Source organism: Phocoena phocoena, chromosome 10 (assembly GCF_963924675.1).
Source record: "Phocoena phocoena chromosome 10, mPhoPho1.1, whole genome shotgun sequence".
NCBI lineage: Eukaryota > Metazoa > Chordata > Mammalia > Artiodactyla > Phocoenidae > Phocoena > Phocoena phocoena.
The window spans coordinates 4615819-4640681 of record NC_089228.1 but is presented as its reverse complement, the minus strand read 5'-3'; the positions used below and the strand labels follow the sequence as shown (position 1 = coordinate 4640681).

General features: G+C 50.7%; 1 protein-coding gene across 1 annotated transcript; it reads right to left on the bottom strand.

Annotated features, from left to right (window-relative positions):
* Positions 1 to 1891: 1891 nt before the first annotated feature.
* Positions 1892 to 24549, bottom strand: EFCAB12 (EF-hand calcium binding domain 12). Its single transcript, XM_065885097.1, has 10 exons — positions 24543 to 24549; positions 22508 to 22576; positions 17426 to 17874; positions 14637 to 14822; positions 12696 to 12852; positions 10507 to 10703; positions 7946 to 8144; positions 4537 to 4703; positions 2830 to 2903; positions 1892 to 2150 (listed from the first exon to the last, which is right to left on the bottom strand). The coding sequence occupies exons 1-10, from the start codon at positions 24547 to 24549 to the stop codon at positions 1892 to 1894; spliced, it is 1764 nt and encodes a 587-aa protein (XP_065741169.1).
* Between the last annotated feature and the right edge of the window lie 314 nt (positions 24550 to 24863).

The window sequence follows — 24863 nt, the reverse complement described above, 5'->3', positions numbered from 1 at the left end:
GTCCTGGCAGGGAAAAGGAGAGCACTTTCGGCTTCTGGTCCTTCAAAGATACTATAGACAAGCCAGAGAAATAATAGTGAAAAAATTCGAGGATACTTGTGTTTTCCTAGATGTTAATATCTAGGAGTAGCGCTAAAACTTTTCATGCCTGCCGTTTGGACTACGTAAAAACTTGGAATTGTTTTTGAGCTCTTAAGACCTGGTGAGGAGGCATCCACTTCCGCCAGGAATTGAAGCCGCTCCTCCGGAGGATAATCCAGCTTTTAGAATACTGCCTCCCGCGTTTCTTCTTCCGAAGTGCGCCTCTTAGTGGCCAGGAGGGAACAAAACAGCGACATTTTAATAATTCTCTCACGTGAATTTATAAATAGCAATGAGACTGTAACAGCTCTCGTTCAGTGGACCTCGCACAGTTCCATGAGGTAGTTCTATTAGTTTTCCCATTTTACATATGTAGAGAGTGAAGTATGGAGATTTGACGCCAAAAAAAAAAAAAAAACAAACAAACAAACAAAAAAAAAAAACCACACTTCTAACCATTGGGCTAGACTGCCTCATTTTAAATTGTTCTTTGTTTTATTTTAGTTTTTTTTTTTTTTTTTTTTGCGGTACGCGGGCGTCTCACCGTTGTGGCCTCTCCCGCTGCGGAGCACAGGCTCCGGACGCGCAGGCTCAGCGGCCATGGCTCACGGGCCCAGCCGCTCCGCGGCATGTGGGATCCTCCCGGACCGGGGCACAAACCCCTGTCCCCTGCATCGGCAGGCGGACTCTCAACCACTGCGCCACCAGGGAAGCCCTAGCTTTTGTTTTGAAGGTTATTGTGAAAATCAAATTTCAAGAGAGGGGAAACAATAAAACAAAAAAACGGCCCTTGATTCCAGAGCCCGAACACGATAGGGATGTCATGTCATCCATCAGTGATCTGTGGTAGAGTAGTTTCAGGGCCAGATGGAGACAGAAGCTGAAGTGGATGGTGTTGTTGACTTCGTAATGGGTGAGAAGGGAAGGGAGCAAGTGTTGACAACTCCTTCGTGAGATTTTGACTGTGAAGGGGAGTTTGAGGAGAGCCAGAGACATGAAACGTGAAATGCGAAGGGAATGTCTTGTCCAACATCACACAGCTGGCACACCGTAGGGTTGAGACTGCACCACACCTCACGAGACCGTGCCACACCTCACGAATCCTGCTTGCCCTGTGGGCCGTGGAAGTCAACTGGGATGCTGAGCATGGAGGCACTGTGCTAACAGCAGTCCACAGGGTGTGTGTTGTGAAGGAAAATGTCTTGATGTGGGGGTCAGGTGGGCGAATCAGGGGAAGGGCTCACGAACCAGTGTGCTTGCACTTGTGAAAGGCCCAAGAGTTTTAGAAGTAGTGACCCAAATGGCTCATTCTTTGGGGGATGAGGGACACTTATTTCAAGAGAAGGGCACAGGGGTACCCACATTGCCTGCTGCTTCCTGGTGGGCCCTGAGATCCAGGATGAGAGGCTGGAGGTGCCATGCAGGCATCCCCGTCAAAACCCCAGGCAATGTGTGTTTTTTTCCCAGGCTCAGGACCCCAGCTTGCCAACATCCCTCTGGCCACAGCTCCTGAGCAGGAAATCACATCAGCTGGATCACAGGTGACATGAGAAAAACTCCAACGTGGTTTATTTCAAAAGGACAGAGGTCAGGAGAGGGAAATGCTCAAAACCCACATCTTTCCCTGGACACATCCACCCTCTGAGACACTGCACGCTTTGAGTCTGGAGAGAGCTGGCCCGGGCCTTCCCACTGAAACGACTTCTCTTGTTTGGCTTTTTGATACCGTCCCTGTGTCTACGGCTCTGGGCTGCTAGCTATACCGGCCCCCGGCCCCAGGATGGCTAGGTTTGGTGACACTTGGGCCAGTCTAGTTGATGTGGTAGATCTTGGGGGCATCGTAATAGGCATAGGTCATGTAGTTCATGTCCTTAATGGGCCACCAGTGTTCGGGATGGTTGGTGGCTGAGTAGGCCTGGGACCGGTGTTGGACACAACTGAAGAGCGCCAGGCTCCGGTCCACGGTCACAGTGGGCAGGTAGAGCTTCAGCTTGTCCAGGAGGTGACCCGGCCAGAAGAAATTGGGATGGGTTAGCTGCGGACCACCGGGCCTCTTCGCCTTCAGCTTCCTGGAGAAGGAGAAGACAACGGGACGGTTGTCATGGAGACAGGTGGCGGCTGGGGCTGCTTCCCAGCGGAGCCCGCCCGCTGTGAGCAGAGTGGAGGTGCAGCACCGTGCTAAGCCCTCTAGTACTCAGCCCTCCCGACAGTGCTGTGCGGTGGGCTCTATTGTCCCATCTGCCTCACCAGCGAGGACCCGGAGGCCTAAGGAGGCTGAGTTATTTCTCCAAGACCACACAAGCCAGCAAGTGGCAGGGCACAGGCTTGAGTGCCAGTCTGCTGCCTCTGAACCCAAACCCTTAAGTGCACACTGTCTGCTCTGCAGAGGCGTTTTAATGTGCTGTTCGGAATGCAGCCTCTGGAGCCAGCACAGCTGGGTCCGAATCCCTGCTCCACCACTTAATAGAGATGTGACTTTGAGCAAGATAGTCAAACTTCCTGGACCTCAGTTTCCTCTTCTGCAAAATGGGAATGCTAAGAGTAACTTTATAGGGTTGTTGAGAGGATTTACGTGAGTTAACATCTGGAGAGCAGTGTCTGCCTAGCACTCCTAAGTGTCATTTTATGCCCCTCAGCTCCTGGGCACTGAGTCCCAGATGCAGTGCTACCATGTACCCTGCAACATGCGAGTCCTGGGCACCTTCCTCCTACCCGCCCCCCTCCCAGAGTTAGATGATCACTACAGACCTGGTGAATTCCTCAAACTTCTTAAAGCTGACTTTCTTCAGCATGTTCCTAGTGGAGAAGAGAGAGAGAGGTATCTTTTCAGGAGACAGGAAATCCAGGTCAGTGGGGCTTTGGGGAGTAGGTCAGTGTGACAGGGGGTCCACTTCTGAGTCCAGACCAGAGCTCTGAAAGGAGAACTTCTTCTACCTGGGTGGGGCCCTGACTCTGTCCCCCATGCTCCAGTGGAACACACAGTGCGCTGGGGTGTCTAGACCTCTGGGCCCCTATTGGTCAGGCAGACAGGATGATAGCCCTGGGCTCAAGGCCTGGCTGGCTGGGTGACTTGGGGCAAGTCACTCCCCTTGTGGAGCCTCGGGTTTCTCATTTCCCAGCACAGAGACCTCCCAGATGGTTATGAGACATGCTCAGTAATCTGAGTCCTTTTGGGGCCCCTGACTCCCACTTGCCTTCCAGAGCTGAATCCAGCCTTGAGGACAAGGGTGGTGAAAGCTAACGCCCCAAACCTCAGGCCTGGCAGACATCACTAATCACCACAGCACGCTTTCCCAGCAAGCCTGCGTCTGGCTCCAGAATCTTTCACAATGTATTCAAAGAAGCCAATGAAACCAGTCCACCCCTGCCCCGGGGGACATCTATCCTTTATAACTGTGGCCCACCTAAGCAGGACAAAAGTCACCTTCTCAGGTTCCCTAGGTTCATGGCTCAGGAACTGGTGGCAGCCACTCAGGGGCTGGAAGGCAGTCACTAGGGGATCAGAAAGGACTCTCTAGGCCACCAGCTGCCCGGCTCATGCTCAGCTCTTCCCAACCAGGGCTGTGGACAGCCCCACCTGCAGACCTAGCCCACTCCTGCACTGGAGAACGCCATGACGGGGCAGGCTAAAACAACAACAACAATCGGTGCTCGAGTGCTAACTGCTAAGACGCTTACTTGCATTTCTCATTGGTCCTCACTGTGTGTGGAATAGCTGTTGTGCCCATTTTACAGAGGAACATACTGAGGCTCAGTGAGTAAGGTAACTTGTCCATTTAACCGCTGGCCTGTTGGATTTCCACTTGGCTCTGCTGCATCCCACCCTCGCTGTTCTGGCCAGACTACCCTAGCAGGCAGCTGGCAGTGACCTACGGTGTGGTTCCATCTTGGACCCCTCCCCCCTTCATGGTATCTGGTCAGCTGCCCGCCCCCTCCTCCCGCACTCTGCAGGGATGCTGCCGTTCTCCACTCTGCAGTCACCACTGATGCTGGTTCATAGCCTGCCCTCGGGTCACCTCCTGACAAAGGAGGACATTTTCTTAGAGAGGACTTGGGATCTGAGGGTCAGGGGGAGGCCCCAGTGCAGAGTTCTGTTCTCCTCCTGGGGGGCTGCAAGCCCACCTTTTGCCAGAGAAGGCAGGACAGAGAAGGGGCTGCCATCACTGTCCTTTGCAGGGGCCCTGACACCCAGCCCCGTTTCTCTAAGAAGTCCCTCTTTTTAACCTTTTCCAGAGAGCTTGAGGTCACGTAGGATGTGGTCAGGAGGGTGGCTGCGTGGGAACGAGGCAAGGCGGCTGCAGAGACACGTGCCCGGGGACACATGGCCAGTCCATGGTGATCAGTTGGGTTGGACATGCCAGGTTAGGACACAGACACTGGCACAACGTGACCCCCAGCCCCCCAGCAAAGGGGCAGCAGTGGGACAGGAGCGCAGGCAGGGGAGGAGGGGCCGACACTCAGCTTCTCAGCCTTCTGAGCCACAGGTTTGGAAACGCCCTGGGATCGGAGCGGGGCCTGGTTCGGACTGAAGATCTTCAGGTCCGAGTAGTAGCCTCCCGGTTGCCGGATTGGACGCACCTCGTCCTTCTGGAAAATGATCTTGTCCCCCGGGTACATCAGGGCTGTGAGCAGCAAGAGAAATACGGCCTGTCAGCCCAAGACCCCTCCCCATACCGAGGCTTTGGGGCAGAGCGGGGGGTTTGTCTGTTTGTTTTAACAAATTCACATTTTTGTTTGAAAAGATTTTTCTTATATACATTAAAAAATTTTTATTGCTAAATCACTGTAGATTCACAGCACGTTGCAAACAGTAGTGCAGAGCGTCCCCCAGGCCCTGTCCCAGCCTCCCCTACGGTGGTGTGTGCGTCACCGCAGCACGCTGTCGGGAAGCACGGCTGGCGCGGTACCGCTCACAGGACCACAGGTGAGGGTGCCTGTTCACAGCTAGGGCAGCAGTGGCCCCGAGGCCTGGGGGTAGTTAGGACGGAGCGCTGCCCTACACCCCACTCTGCAGGGGCGCCCTGGTCAGAAGTCCAGGAGGAGGACGGGAGGGCTCACCCAAGACTTCACTAGATTAACTTAGACCCTGTCGCTGGCAGTTTTCTCCTCGTAAAGAACGTAAGAAGCACTGGGCTGGGGCTCCGCCCTCCTGCAGCTGCTGAGCAGGGCTTGTCCTAAGATGGTGACACACAAACATCTCATGTTCTGGACACAGTGATGGAGGGTTATTCTCCAGGTTATTAATGCTGGTTATTGGGGCGGGGAGGGCAGGGATTGCGGAGCTGAGAAGGGAGGGGAGGGAAGGAGGAGACGTGCCATGTCAACATTTTTTAAAGGTTTAAATGATTTTTGAAAATTACATTTAAAAAAAAAAAAATATATATATAGGGGCTTCCCTGGTGTCGCAGTGGTTCGTGCCCCAGTCCGGGAAGATCCCACATGCCGTGGAGCGGCTGGGCCCGTGAGCCATGGCCGCTGAGCCTGCGCGTCCGGAGCCTGCGCTCCGCAACGGGAGAGGCCACAACAGTGAGAGGCCCGCGTACCGCAAAAAAAAAAAAATATATATATATATATATATACACACACACACATATGACTTTAAAAATGACTTACATAAATAATTTTGTGTAAATAGTAAAGAAAGACTGCCCTTGTGAAAGGACAGTCACTAAAATATTATTGCTGGTCAACTCAGGCTGGGGGGATTTTTATTTTTATGTTTTCAAAAAATATAAGTGAGCATGGATTATCTATAAAATCAGGGGGAGAAAAATAATAAAGCTATATTCAGTGGGGACGGGAAATGCCTCGATGTTCTGGAGTTCCGGCCCATAAGCTTGAGACCTTGAACACAAGCTCTAGCCTTGAACACAGACCTGGAAATCCCCGTGTTTGTGCTTCTTGGGCCACAGCAGATCACGCCTCTGTCATAAGGACAGCCAACAGATAGTGGCCAGGACAGTGGTCAGAGATGGACCAGTGTCTTTTCCATCTAGACCAATCAGAAGCAAAAGGAAGGCCACCCACAGATGCCCGTGTGCCCATGGGTGGTGGGATCCTGCAGACAGGTGAAGCTCACCTGTATGCGGACCCAGGAGCCAGCAAAAGCCAGTGGTGGAGAGAATCAGTAGAGGCTCGATCCTCTGGTGGGGACAGACCAAGGGGCACGTCCGGGGAAAAGACCTAGCCCACAGGAGCCTTCGGGTACCTGGCAAGCATGCTGGTATTTTAGAAGACACAGCTGCAGCTCCACCGCTAGCCAAGACCAGGGGATGTAAATGATCCAGGCAGACAAGGCTCCACAAGGGAGGAGGAAGGAACGATGATGTGGTGAAAAGTTGGTGTCCAGAGCAGTGGGGTCTCCTACTGTCTCTGCCCTCCCCACCCAGGCGGGCAGCAAGTGGCCGCCCAAGCAAGGGGTGGGCAGCGTGGGCAGCAGACAATGACCGTTTAGGCTGGTTGGCCTGTGTTCCTGAAGGCCCTTGGCCACTTCCCCTTGTATAGACCTGTTATGGGCTGACTTGTGTCCTCCCAAATTCATATACTGAAGCCCTAACTCCCAGAATCTCAGAATTTGTATTTGGAAATAGGGCCTTTCAAGAGGTGATTAAGCTAAAATGAGGCTGTTACGATGGGTCTGAATCCAATCTGACTGGTATCCTTAGAAGAGGAAATCTGGACACACAGAGAGACAGCAGGGGTGCATGTGTACACGGAAAACACCATGTGAAGAGACAGCCAGAGGGTGGCCACCTGCAGGCTAAGGAGAGAGACCTCAGAGGAAACCAGCCCTGCTGGCACCTTGATCTTGGACTTCTAGCCTCCAGAACTGTGAGAAAATACATTTCTGCTGTTTAAGCCCCCTGTCTGTGGTATTCTGTTATGGCAGTTCTGGCAAACTAATACAAGACCCAAGACCCTGTACATTTAGCACGTGTTTCCCTCCATCTGGGGGAAAAGATGGAAACAATCAATTGTGACTGTCAACTCTTGTTCTCAGGTAAGTCACACTACTCTCTGGGGGCCCCCTTTTTTGAGAAAGCTACATGCCCAGTGTGGCCACAGCTCCTTCCTGCAGAGTTCCTCTGGGAAAACCTCTGCCCTCAAGTACAGCTCACTCCATGTTTTTAAAGCACAGACAGTGACCTGCCCATTAAATAAATAAACTCATAAATGTGGGATGCCGGCTTTGCTACATGGTCAGCAGGGGGTTATGGGGACACTCCCCTGTCCCATGTCTCAGAAGCACACACCCAGAGATGTGGAGGGTTCAGCTCTGCTTGCATGTGTGAAAACACAATCCTTCCCCCACGCAGAGGGCAGAACCAGTAGGAAATCTCAGGGTGGAGGCCTGTGGTCTGAGCAGAGAGCAAAGGGCCTCAGGAGAACCTGTCTCCCGGTGCCTTCTTCCCTCCGTGTGATAGGAGCACCAAGAAACAGGCCTGGCCTAGACAAGTGGTTTGGAGCACCCAATGCATCATAGCAGTTACCACTTCCAGCCAGACTCCCTCTCTGAAATCGGGATCCTTTCTTTGTGCCCAACCTCTGGCTCCCTCACCTGGAACTCCTGGCCTGGCGCTTCCTGCTCTAGACTGGGGAACCCAGGCCTCCAGGCCTGTGAAGCCTGCAGCCCTGCAGGGCTGTAAAATCCCATCTAAGAGCGAACCGGGCGGGGCTGTTCCTCCCTCCACCACCAACATCCCCCACCCCCACCGCCCGGCCCCGCAATGTCCCCACCACAGGCCGCAGCGGCGTGCTTTGATGTGTGTCAGCTGGAGAAGGACAGACCTCAGGTGGACGCCATCCTCGCCCTGGCTGTGGGCCCCCTTGGCACCTTCCGGAGGACCAGCCCCGAGGCCCTTACCTCTCATGAGGACGTCCTCGGTCAGTGGGAGGCTGTAGGATTTGCAGAGCTTCCAGCACTGCAGGTAGACCAGAAAGGTGCTGGTGCGCGACCTGTTGATCGCCGCCTCCATCTCCCCGTGGATGGTGGACAGGAGGCAGTGCTCATCAAAGTGCTTGTTCCCGCTGTGCTCCGTGTACTGGATGGAGGGGATGGTGAGCTGTGGAGAGAGCAGAGGCTGGCACTCACCCCTCCTCACCTCCTGGCCCAAGGCAGACGTAGAGCCTCATATACCTCTCCCCCCGGGCCCCCGTGAGGGGCAACAGCAAAGAAGGCAGGTTCTGAAGTCTGGCTTGGGAGGAAAAATCACACGTGGTCAACGTGATCCCCGGAAGAGCATCTGAATGGTCAGCGTGTGTGGTTCTGTGTGCACAGCCCCTTACACGGAAGCGCACACACAACTGTATCATACATACACTAGGCCCTAGAGGTGTCCTGTTGAAACATTACATTCAACTGTCTGGCTGTGTGAGAATTTAAATTAGGTGCAGCCACCTGTGACTTTGAAGTGGAAGCCACGTGTTAAGGATGACAGAGCAAGGTATTGAAGGTATAGAAGAGGCCTGGGGAGCGTACAGCCACTTTTGGCCTTATTTCTTTGTAAGGAAAGAAAAAGTCTATCTTTTTAAAGCTTCTAAAATCAGAATCAGCTGTTAATGGAGGTCATTGCTTACCTTAGTATGTATTATGAAGAAATGATTAAATAGCTATTTTGAGTATGAGAATACATATTTTTTGGCCGTGCCACGAGGCATGTGGGATCTTAGTTCCCCAACCAGGGATCGAACCTGTGCCCCCTGCATTGGGAGCGTGGAGTCTTAACCACTGGGCCACCAGGGAAGTCCGAGAATGAATTTTTTATTTATTTAATTTTTTTAAGGTTTTTTTTTTTTTTTCTTATTTTTTTGGCTGCATCAGGTCTTAGTTGCAGCACGTGGAATCTTCACTGGGGCATGCGGGATCTTTCGTTGCAGTGCGCGGGCTTCTCTCTAGTTGCGGCATGTGGGTTTTCTCTACCTAGTTGTGGCACATGGGCTCCAGGGCACGTGGGCTCTGTAGTTTGCAGCACGCAGGCTCTCTAGCTGAGGTGCGTGAGCTCAGTAGTTATGGCGTGCGGGCTTAGTTGCCCCGTGGCATGTGGGATCTTAGTTCTCTGACCAGGGATCAAACCCACATCCCCTGCATTGGAAGGTGGATTCACTACTGGACCACCAGGGAAATCCCCTGAGAATGCATTTTAAAATAGAAATCTCTTATTCTAATTAGACCAAAGTAGTTTCTGATGTCTACTTGAATCACTGCTCTGATGTAGTCAACTATTAACAAAATTTTCCTTGTTTTTGTTAAAAAATAAATAAATACAATAAAATCAGAATCAGCAAAGTATAGCTTATAGGTCAAATCTGGCCTATCACTTGCTTTTATAAATAAAGTTTTATTGGCACACAGCCATACTCATCTGTTTAGCTGTTGTCTGTGGCTGCTTCCATGCTACAATGGCAGAGCCGAGTTGTTGTGACAGAGACCACATGGTCTGCAAAGCCTAAAACGTTTATTATCTGGGCCTTTACAGGGAAAGTTTGCTGATCCTTGCTCTAACATTCTGGGTTTTCTCATCATGCAACTTAATCAGATCTTAGTCAATATAACACTTACCAATACCTGACATTTTATTTTATATATGTATATATATACATACATACTTATACTATAAAAAGTATATAGTAGAGGGACTTCCCTGGTGGCTCAGTGGTTAAGAATCCATCTGCCAATTCAGGGGATGTGGGTTCGAGCCCTGGTCCGGAAAGATCCCACATGCCGCATGCACCACAACTACTGAAGCCCGTGCACCTACAGCCCGTGCTCCGCAACAAGAGAAGCCGCCGCAATGAGAAGCCCACACACTGCAATGAAGAGTAGCCCCCACTCGCTGCAACTAGAGAAAACCCATGCGCAGCAAGGAAGACCCCAAGCAACCAAAAAGAAACAAAAAAAGTATATAGTAGAAAATATTTATTGATAGTATTATATTAGTACTGTCTGCCTCCCTGACTAGACTCTCAGCTTCCTGGGGCCTGGGGCTGTTTTGTTCTAGGCAGCACCTAGAACGGTGCCTGACACATCACAGGCTCTCGATAAATATTTATTGGATGAATTAACTCATGTAATCAGTTATTCCCTTCCTTCACTTGTCACATTGTTTCTGGAGTGTCTACTCAGCGCCAGGCCCCAGGCCAGGTTCCTGGATTCCAGCTGTGATAAAGATGCAGCCCGGGGCTCAGGATGCGAAGTCATAATTAAAGAGTTGGAGGAAGGGGATACTTTCAGATGCATCATCTCGTTTTATCTTCACAGAAACCTTGTGAGGTAAGTGCCATTCTTACATACAGAAGAGGCAACAGGGAGGTAAGGAAGCCCCCTACTAAGAGCTCCCCAGGCCAGAAGGTGATGCAGGGGCAGTGGATTTGAACCCAGGCCTGCCCAGTCTCCAAGCCCCATCCCTCCCCTGTTGGCGGGGGCACCTTGCTCTGCTGCTGCTTCTCGCGGTACCCCTTGCCCACATCGTCCATCTCCTCCAGGGTCATGGGCCGTGCCTCCATCTCGGTGTCGACCACGGGCATGGTCAGCAGGTCCATCTTGAGAGGCTCTGGGGCTAAATTCACCTGCTGCTTCTTGGATGGACTCTGTGGGGAACCACTGTCCTTGGCAGATCTATAGTCTAGGAGCAGAGGGAAGAGACAGAGGAAGGAGGAACTGAGAGGGTGCCCAGCCATGGAATCCATCAAGCAGTTAACCAGTGTCACCAAGCATGTGCCCACGTGTCCGGTCAGTGCCATCTGAGGTGCACCTTGAAGGTGTCCCTTCTTCAGTCTCCAGTGTGGCCACCTCCTCCATCACCTGCACCGTGACCACAAGCCCTCCTGTTGCCATTCTTATCCTCTAGCATCCTGTTTCTAGGCCTCCACTGTCCTGGGAAGAAATGAAATCCTGGCCCTGCCACCTTTTAGTTTTGAGACTGTGGACAGGTGTTCAGCCTCTCCAAGCTTCAGCGTCCTCCTTGCAAAGCATGAATAGTAGCCCTGACCTCCCAGGACTGGAAGGAGAAAATGACCTAATGCTGTGGGTAAATGAGGGTAAAGCTTTGCAGCCCACAGGGGGTGCCCCAAAGCCACCGCCTTCTCCCTTGTAAGCCAGGCGTCCAGACTCTTGATGCTACTGCCCCTTTAAGCAAAGCAAGAGATACCCAAGTCCGCTTACCTTGCCCACTGCTGCTCTCCAGGGAAAAGGAACTCAGTGAGGACACTGAGATAGCACCGGCCAAGCAGATACCTGCTCTTGGCTCTTAGGGAATAATAGGTCCCAAATACCTTTGCTGCAAACGTGTACCAGCACGTTTGTGTCTGGGGCACTCTGATCATTCACCAAATAACTTGCACCCAACTACGCGGATAACGATAAGCTTTGGTAATGCATAATGACAAGGCAAAAAGAGTGTGGGTGGGAAAGCCCACCCAGCTCGAGGAGACCTCAAGGATGCACCAGACACAAAGGGTACAGGATCTCATTACAGTGGGGGCACTCAGGTTCCCTGGGGTTCTGAGAGGGACGGAGACTGTGCCTGGGGTGACGGTGTCTCGGCCTGGAGGCTTGTTGAGACCTGAGGTCGGAAATCTCGCTACCCTGTGGGACTGAGGAGGGGATGTGCTAAGCGAGGCGTCTCTAAAAGAACCTACCCGTGAGGACGCTAAGCACCCAGCTCCGTGTAGCCTTGAACTCCAGAGACCTCGCCCAAATCTTCACCTCCGTAAGGAAACCCCTCTGCTGCCCTCCCAGGGCTTTTACATGACCTCAGGGAGGGCAAGGAGGTCCCCCCACATCCACCCTCACAAAAGTGTCTGAAATTAAATTCCTGCCAACCTGAGGGTGGGGACAAAGCAAGATTTGTTTCATTTAGAAGAAGAGAGGGGTGTTTATATTTGAGGAGGACTCTGGAATGGTGGGTAGTAGTCAAGGGAGGGCTTTAATTTTATCTATAGTTCAAAAAAATTTTTTTTACAATAGTGGCACTAACAATAAAAAAACAAACAAACAAAAAACATGATGTACCCTGTGTTGTAAATTCATAGGCAGAGCTACGGCTGGTTCATTTCTAACTTGCCTCTGTGCTTCCTCTGGATAGATGTGGCTTCACAAGCACACAGCTTGGCAAATGGAACTTGAGCTGTGCACAACCTATACAACTGTTCACAGCAGCCCTGCTAATATCCCTGATAGTAGAATACCAAAGTAGGTTTTCCAGTAAACTCTAAACATGTACTAATTCTAGTTTCTGAATTCTAGTTAACTTTTTACCAATAATATGTAGATTAATAGTGGGAAGGCTTGGACCCACATACAAATGGAAAGACTTGCCGTTTGGGTCAGTCTCAGCCTATCAGGTGGGCTTTGATGGGCTAAAACCACCCTTTGAGAATCCTCCTTTAAGGATAGGGTTGGACCTCATTCATCTTCGAATGGACCCGGTAGCTGGGCACTCAAGAGAATATCTACCCCGCGGTTGATCTCTGGGCCTGGAAATACCAGAGGGAGGCTTGGCCCACCTATAGTAAGCCAGAGGTGGAGAACACACTCAAGTGAGCCAAGGCTGCCTCCATCACACTGGCTCCCAGGATGCGGAAGTGGAGACACGGGGGTGGAGGTGGATATGTACACTCTGTTGCAGTCGCCAGGGTGCTTTTCTGCTGAGCCGAAGACCACTGCTTGCAGGTGCTGGCCAGGTTATCCACAGTGATGCTGTTGTGCTTTCCCAGAGAGCTGAGACAGATCACGATGTCCTCCACCTCCTGGCTTTTCAGAGGGACTCCAACCTGAGGAGAGAAGAGAAGCCCCAAGGCGGGCGGGCAAGCTCCAAACTTCCTGCCAGGACAGCCAGCCTGGCCTCACCTCCCCGTCTAGTTTCATCCTCAGCCACTCCCAGCTCACACCCAAGGTCTCTGCCCAGGAGCTCAGAGCCCTTCCCCGGGGCCCTGAACACACCCTACACGTTCTCACCCTCTGCCTTTACTCAGACATTTCCCACTTCCTGCCTGAAAAACTCCTATCCCTCCTTCAAAACCCAGTCCAGACATATCGTCATCTTTGCAGAGTCTGTTACTTCTTCCTCTGGCCTCCCTCCCCACTCCATTCCAATCTCAATGACAGCCTTCCTGTGCTGGGCTGGAAGAAGGATTTTACGTCTGTCATCCCTGTCCATGAGGGACACATAAGCCTCCCTGAACTGAAGTAAAAAAGAATCGGAAATCTGATACACATTACTCCTTTAAGGATGGTGAGCAACTTCGGAGAAGTAAAATGCTTGCCAGCAATATCGAATATTCAAGAAGAAAAGTTTTAAAGGAAATACAACTTCGTCAGCTTCTTTAGACTGTAGATATTATTCACTGAGCTTTACTTAAAGAAGATCAGAACTCACCTGGTGCTAAAGGATTTAATGTTTTATCCTTTGGGTTACATTGATTAACAACCCTTTATTTGTTGTTGTTTTAAATGCTTTCAAATGTTGTTTCGATAATTACACGTCATAAAATGATAGTGGGAAAACTGGTGATGATTTAAGACCATAAAAGATGTAGCATTCCCCTTCCTAAAGTTTTTTTAAAAGCTATCTTGTATTCAAAATATATAAAAGCTTAATTCACCCAGACCAGGAGTCAGCAAACTTTTTCTGGAAAGGGCCAGATAGTAAATATTTTTAGGCTCTGGGAGCCACGTGATCTCTGTCATCACTACTCAACTCGGCCCTCCTAGCATGAAAGCAGCCATGACGATATGTAGAATAATGAGTGTAGCTGTGTTCCAATAAAACTTTATTTACAGGAAAAAAAACTTTATTTACAAAAACAAGAGACTGGCTGGATTTGACTCCTGGGCCATAGTTAGCAAACCTCTGCTAGACCAACAGAAGGGATGAGGGGAATGTTCTATGTCTGAGGGATCCAATGGAGGAACCACTCACCCCATGTGACTATTGAGCACTCCAACTATAGCTGCTGTGACTGAGGAACTGGATTTTTATTTATTTACAACTAATTTGAATTTTTGAATAACCTGTGAAAGTGTGGTCCGTGGACCTGTACCACAGGCATCGCTGGGAGCCTGTTAGAATGCAGCATCTTGGGGGGACTTCCCTGGCGGTCCAGTGGTTAGGACTCCGCGCTTCCACTGCATTTTAACAAGAAGCTGCATTTTAACAAGATGGAAGCTGAGAGAGAAGCTGCATTTTAACAAGACCCCGGGTGAGTCATATGCCAATGACGGTTCCAGAAGTTCTAGAAGGTTCTAGAGGCAGGACTGAAGGCCCAGCTCTCTCTGTGCTCAGTTCTGGCGTGATTCTCCAAGCAGCTGGCGGGTTATGGGGCTGACTCCACAGACTTCCCACTCAGCTAGGGCCTTTCAAGGTCAGGTCGGTGCAGGGTGGCCTTAGGGGTCTGATGGGGCCTCAGGTTAAGCCACATATACCAGTGCGGCTTTATAAGTAATACGGCTGATAGTCGAAGCAGGATCTGGGGAGGGGGCAGCGGGGGGGAGGGTGGTGCACGGGCACCCTCCATCCCCCAGTCAGGCCAGCCTCGGGGGCGGGGGAGGCGCTTACCGCCTTCAGAGCCGTGATGAACTCCTCCCTGGAGATCCTCTGTTTCTTGCCCTGCTCCACCTTGTGAAATATCTCCTGGATCTTGATCTTGTGGCTGCACAGGTAAGAGTACAAGGCCGACAGGGCAGAGGGTTTGGGCAGTTGTAGCTGGGGCACCTGCCGGTGGAGGGGTCGCGGGCTTTTCTTCTGAAAAAGGCAAGAGAGTGGGGTAGAGTTTGGGGGAGACAGGCCGATGGAGCTAGATCCCCAGAGTTAGAAATGGGAGAGAGAGAGTCTGAGCCACCCTGAACAGACAGCAAGGGGGAGGGCAAGGAGCGCTGGATTCCGGCAGGTGCGTCCTGCCACGGGACGCCTGGGGGATCTGGCTTCTCTGGGCCTCCAATTTCCCATAAGAAACAAGAGGCTTGGACAATATGAGAAGTAAAACTTTATTCTTATCCACATCTCTCCTGTCAGACCAGTCAGTATTATAATTGCACTGGGCTCTCGGTGCACATTCATGCCCCAGCCCGGAGCTTCCTACTGCCGCTGCCCTCACCTCCCAGCCTCTGCCCCTTCTGGGCCTCCTGCCTGGAACACCTCTCCTTCTTTCTCTTCCTATCCAAATCCTACTCCTCCATTTCCAGGTGAACGGGAATGCAGTTAGCCCTCCGGGTCCACGGGCTCCACATCCATGGATTTAACCAACCACAGATAGAAAATATTCCCCCCCAAAATTCCAGAAGGTTCCAAAAAGTAAAACTTGAATTTGTCATGGCTGTTAACTATTTACATAAAATTTCCATTGCATTTATATGGCATTTACGTTATATTAGATATTCTAAGTAATCTAGATATGATTTATCCTCCTTATACGGAGGATGCTTGGGGATTATATACAAATACTCTGCCCTTTTATATACGGGACTTGGGCATCTTCAGATGTTGGTATCTGTGGGGTTCCCCCCAACAGATGCCGAGGGAGACTGTACTTAGGAATAATGTTCCTTTACTTTGGTGCAGCACTTGGACAGTTTACAAAGGGCCTTGCTGTTCCCTAGCTTATAGCCCCTCAGGGTATTAGAGTCTATTCATGGCCTGTGGCAAACTGTAGAGTCCTTAATCTGCTCTGTCCACCTCTGCCGCTAGCACGGGAACACCTTGAGAGCACGACCGTGTCTTATTTAGCTACATACCCCACCTCCTATCCTTGTACTCAACAAAGCCCCCGGCCCTCTGCAGGTAGGCAGTGACGGTTTGCTGAATGAAGGAAACAATGCTGTGAATTCGGTATTAGGTATTAGTTTCCCTTTTTTTACAAGTGAAGAAACAGGCTGAGAGGTGAAGTGACCTCCCCGGGCTCACACAGCAGGTAAGCGGTGGAGCTGGGTTTCTAACCCAAGACCTGTGCTTATACCTAGATGCTGTGCTGCCGGCAGGAAAGCGTGTGCTGGACCCATGAAAGTTGGCTTTTGACTATGATTACACCAAGGACTGACTCTGAAGTTTGGGGGCCGACCCAGATGACATCAGTAAGTCTGCAATAATAATAAAAATGGCAAACATTTACTGAGCGCTCACGATACACTCAGCACTGTCTCAGGCACCACATATAAATGAGTCCATTTAGATGTCACAGTGGCCCTAGGAAGCAGGCACAATGGTTATCCCCACTGAACAGCTGAGGAAACTGAGGCCCAGATCATACAGCTAGGAAGGAGCAGAGCTGGGTTTAAACCCAAGTTACCTGACCTCTTATGCCAGCTTTACCTGAACTGGGAGAAATTTCAAGTGTCTGTATCGTAAGGAGATGTCCCATACAGTGTCTGTATTGCAAAGAGTTGGAAGATGAGGGCTTTGGTTACTGACTGCCATTTACTATCCCTACGGGCTTGGACAATGTATGGCCTCACTGAGCTTCTATTTTCATATTTATAAAAGGGACTTATATGTATAATATATATAAATACATATACAAATTTATAAAAAATTTTCTTCCAACCTCCCAGCTGTGATCCTCACAGTAGCCCTGTGAGCACCTGCTGGCACATACAGTCCCTCAACAAATGAATGAACCAATGAATGAACAGTGAGTATTCAAAATGCCCCACAGATGAATGCCAGGGATGATTCCTCCCGGGGTGGTTTTAAGATATAGTCACAAATTCTTCAACCGTCCTCCCTTTTAAGGTGGAGCTCAACCCCCTTCCCCTCGAATGTGGGCAGTATTTAGTGACTTGCTCCTGACAGACAGACTGTGGTGGAAGTGATGGTGTGAAACTTCTGAAACTGAGACCTCCTGAGATGAGGTTATAAAAGGCATTGCAGCCTCCTCCTTGCTCTCTTGGACTGTTCGCTCTGGGGGAAGCCGGCTGCCATGTGGTTAGGACACTTGAGCAGCCCTGGGAGAGGCCCATGTGGCCAGGAACTGAGGCCTCCTGCCAGCAGCCAGCTTGGAAGCAGGTCATCCTGCCCAGTCAAGCCTTCAGGTGTCTGTGGCCCAGGCCAGCATCTTGAGATGAGAGCTTGAGCCAGTGCCATCCAGCTAAGCTCCTCCCAGCTTCCTCATTCTCAGAAGCAGTGACATAATGAACATCTGTTGCTCTAAGTCACCTTGGGGGTATTTGTTATGCAGCAAACGATAACAAATACACCTTTTTAGGACTTCTGTTTGCTCCCCTGGGACTGGGAGGGGGATGGTGGGTGGGGGTGGGGGTAAAAGATCCCCATCCTGCTTAATTCAAGGGAGTGAAATGACAGCATGCCCCTAACACCCGAAGTGTCCGCATCTGGCAACTGGGGCTGCTCACCTCGGTGTCTCTGGGAGTGGCCAGCTGGCCCATCAGCCGGGCCTCGCGCTCCTTGTGGCTCTCGTGTAGGACCTTGGCTTCCGAAGGCGTGAGTCTGGACTTGTTCTGCAGCCACCTCTCTATGCTGCCAAATGACTCCAGGTCCTGCCGAACCCTCAGCCTCTGGGTCAGCCAGGCCCTTGGGTCCTCTGGCTGTTCTTGGGTGTCCCCAACTTCCAGGGCTTTGGAGCTGGGGGTGGGCTCAGGGGGAGCCTGGGGGTGGGGGGTGGGATTGACGGGCATCAGAGCCTCCTTTCGAGGCAAGACGATGATCCTCCGGCGGCTCTGAGGCAGGTGGAAGTCCTCCCGCTTGAACTGCTTGAAGCAGTGGGCGATGACCGCGTCAGGGTTGAACACGAGCTCCTTGCTGGCACTTCCATCGTCAACCAAGGACTCAGACTGGTACAACCCTGGAAGAGGGTTAGAAGGTGAGTTCCTTTCAGGAAGAGGACCAAAGGAGTCAGGAAGGAGACATGCTTCAGCGCCAGGCTGGGCATCAGGGCACCTGGGTTCCAGGCCTGGCGTTATTGTTGCCTCGCTATGCTGATGAAAATAATTACATCTAACGTGACTGGGCAATCCCAACGGCAGGCACTATGCTAAGAGATTTATATGCGTTCTCATGAAACTTCTTAGATTCTAATCTTACTCCACCCCACTCCCCCCGCCCCCAGTACTCCTTGGCAATCAGAATGATCTTTTTAAAATGCCATTCTGATCTGGTCTGATCAACTGAGGCAGCCTAGTGCCGTAAAGCGCAGAGGCTTTGCAGCCAGAACGCTCCGGTCTGAGTTCCGGCCCTGCCGCTTACTGGGGCCATGATCACTTATCCTTGCAGGGTCTCAATTTTTTCATCTGTAAAATGGGGATAATGATGGTACCTACCTTATTGAGTGGTGGAGATGTTTAGGGTCAGTCCAGTTTGTTCATAATAAGTGCACTGTTATTATTTTTTTATATACTTACCCTCCCCCCATTTTGAAATACTTCCATGACTTTTCATAGTCCTCAAAATAAAGTCCCATGACCCTCCTCCGCCAACCTTTCCTGCCTCATCACTTGCCTGTCTTTCCTTACCCTGTCCAGACGTCTTGGCATTCTCTCTGTTCCCTGAATGATCCAAGCCCCATCCTGCCTAAGGGTTCCGCACACGCTGCTCCCCCTGCCAGGAATGCTCCCTCCCCCATCCATCGCCTCCTCGCTCCTCCTCATTCTCCACGTGTCAGACCAAATGTTCACTCTCCAGCTTCAGGCTATGTTGTATCCTCATGTTATCTCTGTACTTTTCCTTCAGACCACTTATCATAAGTATGTAAATCAAGGGTTGCAAACTGGCAGCCCTCATACTGAATGAGGCTTAGGGTCCTGTTCTGCTTGACATACTTGTTTGCTTAAACTTTTCCAGTTTGCACTGCGTTAGGCTGGGGCATGCGCTCTGCAGCTTGCCATAGGCCTCGCCATTCCCTATCGTCTCACATGCAGCTCATTTCATTCAGTAAGGGCTTGGTTCAGGCAGACAGTTGCATTTGAAACCTCTGGTGCAATTATTTGGTTTATGTTTTTCCAATACACTGTGAACCGAGATCTCATCTCTCTTGTTCCCTGCTGGAGTCCCAGCACCTCCACGGTGCCAACATATAGTGGGAGCTCGGTAGATATCTGGTGAGTGAGTGAATGGCAAGTGGACAGACGTAACAGGTTGGCATCATGATTTACACCCATTTTTACAGGTAAGGACACCGAGGCCCAGAGAGGCCCAAGGTCACACAGCTGATTAGTAGCAGAGCTGGGACGTGAATTTGGTTTGTCTGGCCCCAGAGCTCAACTCTTAGCCATTACTTGATATTACCCCAGGCTGTCACCTAATCCTGCTGAGTCTCAATTCTTTTATGCCTAAAATGATATAAACTCTCCTCTAGCAACCTTCCGAAGCTATTATGAAGATCAAATGAATAACAGGTGTGGGAATGTTCTGAAATTCAGAAGGGATACAGCATTATTATTAAAAATATTGTCACCATCATTTTCCTTCTAAAACCCAAACTCTCCTGCTTAAAACCGTTCTATTGCTCCCAGCTGCCTCTAGAATAAAGTTCAATCTCCTTAACTTAGCCCCACCTGTCCCACCCACTCCTGCCAACCCCTCTAATTTCTCCAGCTCCTTCTCTCATTCCTTCTGCCTCACCTTGTATTTGTACCCAAACTAAGCTGACTGTGGTTCCGTAGTTCCCCCCTCCTGCCCCCCCCAAACTGTGCTCTTTCCTGTCTTTGAAACACGCTTCTGTCTCTCCCCTGTTCACTTGATTATTCCCTACCTAGCCTTTGAGGCTCAGCTCAGGCATTACGGTCGCCTGAAGCACCCCAGGCCCTCCCTCGTCCCCCTCTTGGTCCCCATAGCCCCTATGCTCAGCCCCCTCATAGCATTTACCATATTTTTCTGGATGAAGATACTTTTCTTTCCCAACAGCCTGTGAGTTTCCCAATGGCGAGAACTGTGTCTTACTTCCTGTGCGTCCCCGGTACCCAGCCTGGCACAAAGTGAACAGTCAGTACATTTGTTAAGTCTCTTTACAATGCCCATGTATTCCTTTCATAGTCAGAAAATAATTAAAGTGTGTATACATCAATGTGGACAGAAGTAAGTACTTCTCAACAACCCATTTATCATTTCTTTGAGGACAAGATGTTTGGTACGACTGAAAATTTAGTCATTCATCAAACCAGCATTTACTGAAAGTTACCCAGTGCTTGGTACTGGCTGGGTGCCCAACAGGCAGTGTGCTGGCACAGAACAAGGTGGGGTAACCAGAGGGGTTACAAGGTGGTTTCAGTCAGGGGAGAGACGCTGACCGAGGGATCTGGGAGGTCATCGTGCAGTAGGGAACGTTGAGTGTGCTTTCAGAATGAGTTGGGTTTCAAGGGATAGAGGGGCCAGCATGGGGATCGATCAGGGTGGGGTTTAGGGACTTCAGGGTTACTAAACTGTTTCACAAATTAGAAGCACATTGTGTGTGAAGGAGGAGGTTAATGGAAGAAAATACAGTTGGAGTGATCTCCAGCACCAGGTTCAGGGGTTTAAACTGTACTCTGCAGACCGTGGGAACGCATTCAAAACATGCTCCTCACTGGTCTCGCCTCTTCCACTTGTGCGCCCCCTAGACCCCAAATCCATGATCTGCCTTTAGCCAGAGGCATCACTTCCGCCTCTGAAACCCTGCAATGGCTTCACTGAAATGGCTTCTCCTGCTCTTAGAGTAAACGACGCTCTTTCACAATGGCCTGCAAAGCTACCTTGCTGGGACTCGGTTCCTGTTTCCTCCCTAACCTCCCCCTACGCTCCTTCCCTTCCATAGTGAAGGCTGCAGGCCCACCAAGCTTGCATTCTAGTAGTCTTTGGGGTCCTCTGTCCGTTGATAGAAAAGTGAGGCGGGCTCTTCGAATAAAAGAGGTCACCATGTGGTTGTGGGTAGAGCCTGTGTGAAAATGTTCCCCAGGGATTAATGAGGCAAGCTCTCAGCGGCCAACTAGTCCGTCCCATTGCCTGCCCAGGTCAGGGAACTCTTTCTACAACGCCCCTGCGGACTTTGCCTGTTTGTATACCTCCAGTGACAGGGTGTTCTCTACTTAACATTGTGAGTGCCTAATTCTAACTGCTAGAAAAGACTTCTTTATATTGACCCAGAATTTGTTTCCCTGGAATTTCTACGACCCTTGGTCCTAGTCCTCTCCCACCGATGCCCCAGAAAACACATTTGTTCCCTCTTTTCTGGGACAGCCCTTCAGGTGTCTGGAGACAATTCAATACTTCCTTGAAATTCTCTCCTTTCCTCTTGGCTTCTGATACAAATCTTTCCCTAAGTTCCATCCTACCTCTCTGGCCACTTGTTCTTGGCTTCTCTTTTCCTACCCACTCCTAAAATGTAGATAGTCTCCAGGCTTACACTTGGGCACTCTTTTTTTTTTTTTTCCCCCGAACACTCTCCTCCACTCTCATTTCTATGGCCCTCCATATGCAGAGGACACCCATACCCATATTTATGACTTGGAATTAGCGCCAACTTTCTACATACAGTTGCTCCTAAAGCATCTCAACTTGTACGGCCTACAAGGATCTCCAACCCAACCAAGACTGAACTCTTTCCAAGTTCCCCATCCAATCAGCCCCCTCTAGCCTGGCACCTTTCCCTCACCTCCCAGTGTCTTTGGCCTGGGAATTTGGGACAGTCCCAGATCGCCCCACTCTCAACATTGTGAGTTTGCCAAGTCAGACTCTGCATTTGCTGACGCTCCCAATCCAATCCTGTCATTCTCAGTGGCCTCCCCATCTCCTGGCTCGCAAGATCTCTCCTGATCTTCTCCCTTCTGACCCCTCTTGCCTCTCATCTCCAGCAACACTCAAACTACCAGCAGTTTTCTGAAGACCCCATGTCTCTGGGCCTCTGTGCATGCTGTTCCCTTGGTCTGGAATACCTTTCCTCCCCCTTTTGGCTTGGATAACTCCTTGTATCCTTAATTGAAGCTCCAGTGTAAAGAGCTCTCCAGGACCTTGGAACCATTCCTCCCCATCCTCTGCACTTAGCAGACCTCTTACTCCTGGGTGTCACCCCTGGACCCTTCTTCTGTAAGTATCCATTTATCTGGCTTTCACCTCTGAAGTTGCAGCGCTTGTCAAAGACAGCAGGCTATCACCAAAATTTTGAAGACTGCTGGTCTTCTCCATGCCCTTCTCCTATACTGAACACACTAATGTTTAGCGAAGAAGTAGGGCCAGCCAGAGGGCCTGGACACCTTTCCCGGGCCCATGGGTTGGGCCGCTGGTTCCAAGCCAAAGCAACTCGGCCTGCTCCTCCAGCCCGGGCAAGGAAATCTGAGAAACATGCACGACCTGCCCCCGATTCCCTGGCAACCCCGCACCCAGAGAGAGGACGACACAATGAGATATCCGTCCCTGTCGTAGTCCTCACCCCACTTGCACCCGTCCACCCGGGGGTTGAGGGCTTCCTGGAGCTGGCGTTGATTCCTGGGAGCTTAGGGTGAACTTACGGAGCAGAGACCGGAACACAGCCTCGTACTCTTCAGAATAGTCCGTGGTCGCGGCGCCGGAAGCGGGTGCTGAAAAGAGTGTGTGAACGTGCGTGTGGGCGTGTGTGTCTGTGTGTGCTTGCTTGCGCGGGGGTATGGGGTACCAGAAAAACAGTAACACCAAGTTTGCAAGAGACCCGTGACTTGCAGAGCTTGGACGCAACTGTTGCCGAGACTACGGACGCCCCGCGCTGATTGGCTGGATGCCGCCACGTGGCCGGAGGCCCGCGGGGAGAGGATCCGCCCGAGGGAGAGACGCTGACAGTCTCGCTCCCTTCGAGGGTCCTGGGAGGGGACTTGGAGTAAGCCGCGAGGAAATGGTGCAGAGCATCCGGCTCCGCAAAAGACAGGATTTCTTAGGTTGGACCAGTGGCCCTTGAATCTGGAGTAATAAATCCCAGGTTTTCCTGTAAGCCGTAGGATCTTCAGCAGGTCTCTACATGTTTAGGGCCGTGTTCTCTCACCCAAAGAACAGGGGCTCCCTCCTCCAGAGGTAACCCGAGAGAGTCGTGGCCAAATAGAGGCAGTGTTTTTGGTATGCTTTGTCCCTGAAAGACAGGGTGCCATGGTTTGGAATTATAGAACCTGAGAACTGGAGTATTAATAATATTTGAAATGTCCATTGACTGATGAATGGATAGACAAAAGGTGGTCTATCCAAACGACGTTATATTATTTAGTCATAAAAAGGAATGAGGTATTGACACATGCTGCTGAGACAGGCTGGCACCTGGGACCCTTTGCGGCAGTGCTTACACCTGGACAGGTGTCTCCTCGAGTAAGAAACTATATAAGGGATGAAAAATAACTGCACATATGTGCAGCTGTGGCCAATTATGAACAACATGATACAAAAAGAGCAAAACCCAACGGCCGCTTCTGAGGCGTGGGGAGCAAAAGCAGGGTACTGCGCAGGCCCCCTGCACACAGCACCACGAGGGGAGTGGGCAGACCACCTAAGCCCCCCTCCAGTCCGACCCATGGGTCAGCCTCTACCCTTGCTCCATTTAAGGGACCTGCTCACCCACCTCCACCCAAGAAGCGAGCAAGGGAACTTATTTGTTTTCACTCCCTCCTGCCGCAGCACTAGTTCCAATAAAGCCTTGCCTGAATTTCTCATCTGGCCTCTTATCAATTTCTGTTGATTAAAGAGTCTAAGAACCTGGGTCGGTAATACTGCAACACGTACGAACCTTCAAAATACACTGAATGAAAGAAGCCAGATACAAAAGGCCACAGGTTATATGATTCCATTTGTAAGAAATGCCCAGAACTGGCAAATCTATAGACAGAAAGCAGACGAGTGGTTGCTAGAGGCTGGGGGAGGGAGGGATCGTTGGGTTTGACTGCTAATAGGTAAGGGGTTTCTCGTTGGGGTGATGGAAATATCTTGGAGTTAGTGATGACGGTTGCACAACACTGTGAATTGTACACTTTAAAAAATGGTTAGATCAATTTTATGTTATGTGGATTTTTGTCTCAAAGAAGTTAGAAAAGACCCAAACACGTGAGTTCTCACTCTGCATAAGGTACCATCCTTACTGAAATGCATTATTTTTGTGACCCTCTCAACAACCTGAGGTCGTCACTCAGACCATCCCTATGGGCCTCATTAATGCAGCACTTTTGTAAGCCAGGCTCCATTTAAGCAATTTCATACATTAATAATCATAATTGTGTGAGGTAGGCATCACTGATCCATTCTCAACAGATGAGGAAACGGATACAGAGGCCAGGCAACCTCACCTGCAGGAAAGGGGAAAAGCCTGGCCTGGCTGCTGCACAGCTCCCCTGCTCACCCCCAGGCCCACAGTCTTGATGGAGATGCTGGGCCGGGACTGGACAGCAGGTCCCACTGCCACACCACACCTGAGGCCCCAAGCTTGCTGCCTGCCCTACCCTCTGACCCCAGGTACGGCCAGGATTGCAGGGGCCCCTCTGGACTCTTTGCTGCAGTGTTGGGCACCCTGTCCCCACACCTTACCCCTTTTGTTACCTTTCATTATTGCTTGTCTCTTCTCTCTCCCATGAGGGTCTCTACAGAGCCTTTTCATCTTTGTGCCCCTCCCTGGCACAGAGCTTTGCACTTAGTGAATGCTACTCTGATATCTGTTAAATAAAAACGTGATGGGAGGTTATGAAGTGATGTTTGCCTTGGAAGTGTGGCCAGTTTTCCTGTTCCTGGATTTTGAAGGATGGTCAAAATCTATCCTTCTCTAAAAAATGAATCTCACTCACTATAGTGGAAACAACCAACTAGCTCTGCAGCACACTGTATCCTGATTCTGTTCACACTCTACCCTACATCAGAGGTAGT

Coding starts and splice junctions, on each gene's coding strand:
- EFCAB12 (XM_065885097.1), bottom strand. Junction 17,875..22,507: donor TGTGTTCCGGTCTCTGCTCC/GTAAGTTCACCC, acceptor ACCCTCTTCCAG/GGTTGTACCAGTCTGAGTCC. Junction 12,853..14,636: donor TCATCACGGCTCTGAAGGCG/GTAAGCGCCTCC, acceptor TTCTCTCCTCAG/GTTGGAGTCCCTCTGAAAAG.